The sequence below is a fragment of the Cottoperca gobio genome, chromosome 9 (genome assembly GCF_900634415.1).
Source record: "Cottoperca gobio chromosome 9, fCotGob3.1, whole genome shotgun sequence".
In the NCBI taxonomy this organism is placed as follows: domain Eukaryota; kingdom Metazoa; phylum Chordata; class Actinopteri; order Perciformes; family Bovichtidae; genus Cottoperca; species Cottoperca gobio.
The window spans coordinates 5,195,381-5,203,462 of NC_041363.1; the positions used below are offsets into that span (position 1 = coordinate 5,195,381).

Genomic DNA, 8,082 nt, shown 5'->3' on the forward strand with positions numbered 1-8,082 from the left:
AGCTCAGGGTGAGAGGAGAACGCTGGGCAGGAATCTGCAAGTGCTGGTTAAAGTAATCACATTGGTTTCACTGCATCTGATCTGCAGTCTAACAGACTTCCAAACAGTTGAATGAGTAAATAAAGTGCCCCAGGGGACTCCCGCTGGAGATGGATTACCACAAGGGTGCACACACAAAAGGAGCTGAAGCCCCACAACCCTGATGTGAGCCGCAGACAAAAGCCTAGCGTTGGACCTCGACCAGGGAACCGGCAAACTTTATTAATCTCATCCTAGACTGAACCTCCCGCTATTGCAATCCATGCACTCGCAGACAGACGCATGCTCTGCTGTGAGCAGGTACACACTCTGAAATGACTGTGCATGTGTGTGTGTGTGTGTGTGTGTGTGTGTGTGTGTGTGTGATCTGTGATAAGTGACAGAACATATGCATTTGTACACAAGGCGGCGTAGTCATGATTGTGTGCATTTGCTCGAGCAAACATTTTAACATACTGTAGATGCACAAATGTGTGCCCATGTGCGCATGAGTGTGTACGCGTCCGCTCCAGTGCATAGACCACATAGGATGAGTCTCATGCTCACTTGGCTGTGGAGGCCGGGTCTGGAGGGGACTAAAGGCCGTGGCATTCTGCAGCCCCATCCCACCCCGGGCCCCATTCTTCCCTCTTTCTGGGCCTGACACAAATAAAAGGATTAGGAGCCCCCGTTTCCGTCAGACCCTCCATTCAAGACAAAGCTCTGACCAGCTTAGTGTCACACTTAATGATAAAAGTGCAAATCTCTGTCAGTCACTTTGGGCAGGAATACCGGTATTTGGGGGGCTAATCTCATTTGATGAAGATTAAAAGGGGTAAAAAAAAAGGAAAAAAGACAAAGAAACCGTGTTTTGCCGTATCTGTACAACAATCTGTACCGCTGAAACCCAGACGTGCAGCAAGTGAGATGAGGTGCCGAAATGTATCTTTAAAAGTGAACGTGAGGCAGTGGAAAGAGCTTAGATTAGAGACAAAGAAAGAGAGGAAGCAAGTGTACACACACACACATACACATGCGCCCACACACCCCCCCCCCCCCACACACACACACACACACACACACACACACACAAAACCTGGGGTGTATGTAGACAAACAGCACAGCTCTGCCCATTCCCATGTAGAGCTAGAATGTGTGACGTGAGTGTGAGAGTAAGCCTTGGGCACACAACAGTCTGAATGCAGCACTTGCCACTATGATGCCAGTCCTCTCTAGTATATCTGTGAAAAGCCTACGTGTTGGAAAAACATTCCAGAGTGGGATCACATATACACAGTGGGGGCCAGCAGCGATACTGCGCGCCAGCAGCAGAGGCCATGTCTCAATTTCTCATGCACGTTCGACCAGGCTGCCTGCAGGGAACAAGTGTGGGCTATTTCCAAACTGTAGGAGCAGAACGAGACAAACAGATATGAAACGTATTTAAAAACGCGGGGAAAGTGCGGACTGATTCTAAATGTTATGTTTCATCCGACACACCGTACATTATATTTGAAACGAATAATTTCAGGGCAGCAAAAAAAAATCCAGCCAGTGAAAAAAGAAAAGAAAAAGAAAATGCTCCTTCTTCTGATTTAAACGTGTAATCTGGCAAATTGATATTGAAAACATTTGCTGAGTGTGTGTATATTTCTCGGCTGGCTACTTTAAGAAAAACCTTTTACAGTATTTCACAGATTTTTGCCAAAATCTAATTTGTAAATTGCATTTAATGGTTTGTGGTTGCTTTCCCCTTTGTGTGTGTGTGTGTGTGTGTGTGTGTGTGTGTGTGTGTTATGAAGAGTTGTCATGCTGTGAAAATAAACTTGAAGGCCCGTGGACTTGGAGTCGGTAATGAAAATCACTGCATTGCCGAGCCGAGGGCTTTCTCTCCGCTGTCACTGATTAGCATTCCCGATTGACTGACATGTCCCACTGGCTGCCTAACAGCCGGCTTTAGGAGATGAGGTTAAATTGTGGCTACCAACAAATTGCATGCTTGAGTTCCTCTGCACCCCTCTGCTATCATCCGGTGTAATGTGAGCACACCAGGCAGATCCCTCTGCAGATCCTTCTCCTCCCCTGCACTACAGCCCCCCCCCCCCCACACACAAAGCCACAGAGACCTCTTTCCACATCCCTCGCCACCAGTCTGGCCTCTAAAGTGGTGATGGGCATTACCGTGGCTGAGCCTCTGTGGCTTCCCAGAGCATCCTGCAAAGTGCTTTGTGTTCCAACTGCTGCTACATACACACACACACACACACACACACACACACACACACACACACACACACACACACACACACACACTCACCTGATTCCATGACATCATTCTTGTACTTAAGATTTACTGTCACAAAACTCACCAACTGATTACGAACAGGCCGTTAAAGCTTTCATGGATGTCGCTGGTGTAAAATGTAAACGCCACCATTCATGCACACATTGTGTTCGTGTAAAACGATATGTTTAAATCAAATATTTATCACTCAGAGAGCGATTTGTGGGAACCGGAAAGGACAGAAAACAGAATCCAAGATGTGGCTAACGATGCAAAGAAATAGCACTGCGACAGGTTCGTTAATGGGTCTAAATATGCTGGGGAGTGGGGACAGTTAGCAAACCATGAGATGACAGATGATGCATCCTAGTACGCTGCTGGGACAGGCCGAGCCATGTTGACATAAAACCCAATACTTCCTTACAGAGGAACGGGGCCAGCTTCAGCTAGCTCCTTGCCGAGCACTAAAAATCCCAGCAAGCTGAAGCAATATTATCCGGCTTAGTGTTTCTAACATTAGATTTGTCTCTCTGTAGAGGTCCTTTTATTTACCCAAGAGCAGTGGCTAAAGACACATTTTTATCCTTTTTAGGGAGAATAAAAAAAGAAAAGAAAGAAAGTATAGCTGCGAGTGAGAGAGTGCTGCACAGAGGAACGTGCACTCCCAGATCAGAGCTGCTGCTGAATACTTTAGCAGGACTGAGAACAGTCTTTAATTAACTGCAAAACTACAATCCTTTTTTTTCTTTCTTCTTCTCGGTGTGCGTATGAGCATTCACAAAGTGCCAGGCCACGCAGGAGTGTCCTAGAGTGAGTAAAACACACACTCGGTGAGCTAACACAGAAACCCAGCCGTCAGCATCTCTCCGGCACACACTGCTGCAGAGTCCCAAGCACAGCTAATTAAAAAACAACAATTTCACAGGAGGGCACTCCAAACAGCTCTAAAAAGCACCTCTCAGCACACCGGGGGATCGTCCCACATACATGGGAGGTGAGACAGGTTCTGGGAGCTTGGATTTTTATGGCTTCATCACTGCTGGGGGTTTTTTTTTTTTTTTTTTTTTCTACTACTCATACTACCGTGACCTGAATTACATTTTGCTTACAGCACGTGATTTGAAAATTTTTTGCCGAACATCTGCACGCTGATGTATTTGGATGAGGTACAAATGATTCATTGTAAAATAACATTGTTGCCTTGACAGTAAAACTTAAAGAGCATTGAGAAAAAGAAGAAGAAGAAGAAGAAGAAGAAGAAAGTCCACTGTGGAATGTGAGGTTCTTAATGTATCAGCGGGACTCAAATGTAGCAGCATGGTGCATAATGTAGTTTAGTTAATGTTATGTTTTGTAGATGGAGCCCATGGCAGTTTCTAACAAGCAGTCCATTACAGGGGTGTTGTCCAACACTTCGGTCCAGTGATAGGCCTTATTACAAGGCTCCTTTCAAAGCATCTGCTTGGTTAGAGGAAAGGTCTCCCTGGGGAAATGATCTCCCTCCTCCTAATGATGTATAATTGACCTCTAAACACCAGGGCACAACAAACTCTCTCAGGGTGGTGTAATTCCACTCTACCTTTTACATACCGCCTGTCTCGTTCAAGCTTGTTCCTCCTCTACGGCTATGGCCCCCGTCCAACTGACAGCGCTGCCTATTTGCCTTCAATTCCATAAAACTTGTTCTGAAATATTCTTTGAAAAGTTGGCGCTTCATTGCCGTATCTCTCTCTCTCTCTCTCTCTCTCTCTCTCTCTCTCTCTCTCTCTCTCTCTCTCTCTCTCTCTCTAAAATATATTTCACTCCACTCGGATTGTTCATTTTTTTTAAAGCCATGAAAAAATATTCCTCATTCACAAATTTCACACGAACACAGGCTACGATGAACACGGGTCAGCTGCATGGAATAAAAAAAGAGGCCAATATAATCCAATCTTGTTACTATATAATTGCACTATATGGAGCGAGATGCGTTGAACTGTGTTGGTGGGAGTTTTAATAACACAGTACACAATTGTTTCCCCCGCCTGCACTTAGACCTGTTCCAAAGGTGCGAAAAAAAAAGACTGCTTGCCAATTCCTTGATTTATTATAGCTAGTGAGAGCTGATTACGGGGCATGAATCAGTTGCTGTAGGAATGTAATTAGGCACGGAGACCTCTGTAAGGGTAGGCGCTCTCTTCACAGCCCAGAGCAGTTTGTGGGCTGACAAATGCATCTTAAATGGGTGTCATAAAAGTCAAAAAGGTGCCAATTACATCTTTAAGTATCCCATCAATGCAAATGGAATAAACAAGAACAAAAAGTGGATACTTGTGTCTGTTTGATGGAGGGACCCTCCAGGTAGCGTTTAACCTGGGAGGGGTAAAACAAAATAAAAAACAAAGCGGGGGAAGGAGGGTGAAGAATTAAAAGATGTGATGAATTACAGTGTGTGAGAGCAGGACGTCGCCCAGCAGGTTGTTGTGTTTGGCTGGGCTGATGCGACTTGCCACACAAGCTCACAGCATTCAAAGTGGAGCAGAGTGAATGGGGGGGGGGGGGGGAATGATCAGCTGTATACCAAATATAGGACTTCAGAAGCACATCAGAAAATAAATGGCATGAAAGAGTGTTGTTTGGAATAAAATCTGTCTCTGTGTGTGTTTGTGTCTGTCTTCTTCACACACACACGCACACACACACACACACACACACACACACACACACACACCAGACAAATGCAAAAAGAAAAACTACAAATGGAGAGCGCTGCAACAGGCATGAGAAAGAGATCCTTCTCTGTGGCGGACTGTCTCAGCTTCCAGCCACCTCTGAGCCGTGACGCCGTAGCTCTGGTATCCCATAGTTACTGCTATGAATTTTCCATTGTTATCAGCCGACTACACTCTTGTCACAAAGCTGGATGAATGGCACGCATGGCAATAGATGTAACTCTTTGTTGCTTTGCAAGGTATCTAGCAGAGAGCCATAATGTCCCGGTAATCGAAGTAGAATTGTTAAAAAGGCCGGACACAAAAAGCTGAACATTTAGTGACAAGCATGAAAAGCGCTCATGCAATGAGAAACACAGGGCACCCCAGGGTCCTCACAGGCCAAACACAGCAACCCTCAGCATTGTACTTCTTTTACTTAGCCTCGATATTTGCCTCACTACATCTGCAGGGTTTTGTTTTATGTGATCATTTACTAATTCAATTTACTAATGTATGTTACTCCATGGCTAATGGCTGCTTTGCTTTCCTGTCTTAGGCCTAATATAGAATTTAAAACGTTATTGTAATTCACTTCAAAACAAAAAAAAATAAACACAAGGGGACAATTCCGACATTATTCTCATCCATCTATAATTTATGGCATTATTATTTATGGTGGCTGTAATATTAATAATGTTTTTATTTTATTTGTTGTGTTGAGTTCAACAGAACAAATGATGAAATTAACAATCTTGACTTAATCACATTAGTCTACTGTTTTAATTACACTGCAGCATTTTAACCCAAAATAAGTTTTGTTAGATGTTTTCAAACTGAATTATTAAGGTTTTTTAAATTGTGTGGGAGTGTGTGTGTGTGTGTGTGTGTCCATGTCAGTCACGCCTGCGCAAATTCTTAAACTTTTCATTTTGTTTTTTTGTTTATACTGAATCCACGTGTGCGTGCTTTGCATGCAGGTACTATAACTCATAGGGAGTGAAAAGCGCAAATAGTTTTTTATTAAACCGTTAAATATGCCGCATGCAGAAACACGTCATATCCAATAAAATAGCCTGGAACCAAAAATAAAAATAGCATAAAATAAAATAAAAATAGCGTAACATTAAATAAAAAAAACACTATAAAGTGGCAACGCCAAAATAAATAAAGCAAACTCGTTACATTTAATATTTAAGGCAAATTGATGCATCGGATTTTCAGAATAAATAAATGTGGGCTGATCGGAAAATAAATGTAATCTGCGCTGCAGACTCTTTAAAGAAAGCTAAAATAAATGATGTTTTCCATATTTCTGAATGAATCTGTAGCGGCTGGTGGTGATGGGGAAAAGGCCACATAGACTAATGCAACCAGGAAATACCGCACAGAGAGCGGAATAATAATTTTTTTTTAAAAGTACGCCTGCACATTCTCGGGCCTGAGTGGGATCACATCTTTTTGTTAGAAATGCGCTCGTTCCGCACACACAAATGTGGAAATATCGTGGGCCACAGTGACAATAGGAAAGCCAAGCATATGACAATAATATATGACCGGTAATGCCGAGCGTCCTTCAGCCAGTGTGAGCACTCTGCTGCAGACATTTCAATATGTCACACTCATTATTCAAATGTTTGAACCAAGTAAAAAAAAAAAGATTTAATTCCACTTGTTCCTGTTGCTCTTTCAATTATTTTTTGGAATTTAGCAGGAAGCAGATATTTAACTCCGGCAGAGCAAGCAACAGGTCACTATATATCATACCTCCATGTTGGTAGATATTTGTTACACTTTGTACAATTAAAATAAGACTTCACACTAGCTGAACGACTTGTATTTTCTGCACTTTGAATGACACACGAGGCCTCCAGGCCAGCCAGAGCATTCACAATGTTTTTTTTTTTTTTTAAATCACTGCACAACAACCAAAGCAATCTGAAGAAATGCAGAAATGGAGAGCATGAGATTCTCCCAGAGAATTGTGCTTACTGTTGGTAGTCGTGTTTGCAGTAAAGTTTCCTTTCTCTGAAGTAACAGCTGGTGGTGAGGGGCTGTTGACACACGGTGCACTGCAAACACTCCTCGTGCCATGAGGAATCGTTGACTCTCATCAAGAAGCGGTCGGAGATGGGACGCTGGCATCCTTCACACACGGATGGATGATGACAGTCAGTCCCTGGAAAAAAAAAAAACGGCAGAGGAGTTGGGGCCCGTGAGAAAAGAGAGAAGGCCTGAGTCAAGGACTGTGATGTCGGATTAAAAACCCCAAAGCGTTAAAGGCCTGCACAACAAATCAACAGTATGATGTTTAATCAAGTTTTTAAAAAAGCATGTTTTAATGGATGAATGTCATGTTATCTCCAATAAGGCCTGCAGGTTACATCACTCCTGCAGCCTTTAGAGGTGTGTTTCCTTCACAATTACATGCCAATAAAACGACATTTAAGTTTCATCCCTTTAAATGCGTAAATATGAACTTTTCATGGTTGTAGTTGGCAGTAAACAAAACGACAGTGGGCATGCACACACACTAATGGGAACCCAGGCAGGGATACGAGTGTAGCGTTTGACCCTGTGCTCGCATAATTCCCAGTGATTTGCTGAGGTTTGTTTAGTAAAAAAAAATCAAAAAAGAAGAAGAAGACTCACCGAGCATGACTCCGAGCGTGGCTTGTCCCGATCGCAAGGGATGATCTTCAATTTTTATGCCGTCCAGCATGATGCACGTCTCGGGCTGTTTTCCCACGGAGAGGCGCTCCAGTGACACCAGACCTGTTGCAATATCCATAAGAATACGGTCAGACTGGACAAGAGAAATCCCCGGGCACACAAAGCTGTCTTGGAGGCGACGACGAGGGCTGAAACCTGTTGAAACCTCGAGTTTCCGTGTGACACACAGCCTGCAGCTCGGCGGAGGAAGACAAGAAAATCAGCTTAACGAGATGAAATGCAAGAACTCGACTGAGATGCTCGCAATAGTTAAAAAAAGGTGGAGGCAGCGCACACAAATCCCCGATGTGTCAAAAGAAGCGTGGAGAGACAGAAAGGACACAATAAACGTGGACAAAAAAAGTCTCTCAACAG

At 43.5% G+C, this 8,082-nt stretch overlaps 1 protein-coding gene across 1 annotated transcript in view; it reads right to left on the reverse strand.

Moving 5' to 3' along the window:
• The window catches only part of lmx1bb (LIM homeobox transcription factor 1, beta b), a 45,261-nt gene that overhangs the window by 35,041 nt on the left and 2,138 nt on the right, over window positions 1-8,082 (reverse strand). The window contains exons 2-3 of the mRNA XM_029439996.1: window positions 7,648-7,770; window positions 6,988-7,174 (exon numbers count right to left, since the gene is read on the reverse strand). Of these exons, the coding sequence (XP_029295856.1) occupies window positions 6,988-7,174; window positions 7,648-7,770 (310 nt within the window). The remainder of the gene's footprint in view (window positions 1-6,987; window positions 7,175-7,647; window positions 7,771-8,082) is intronic.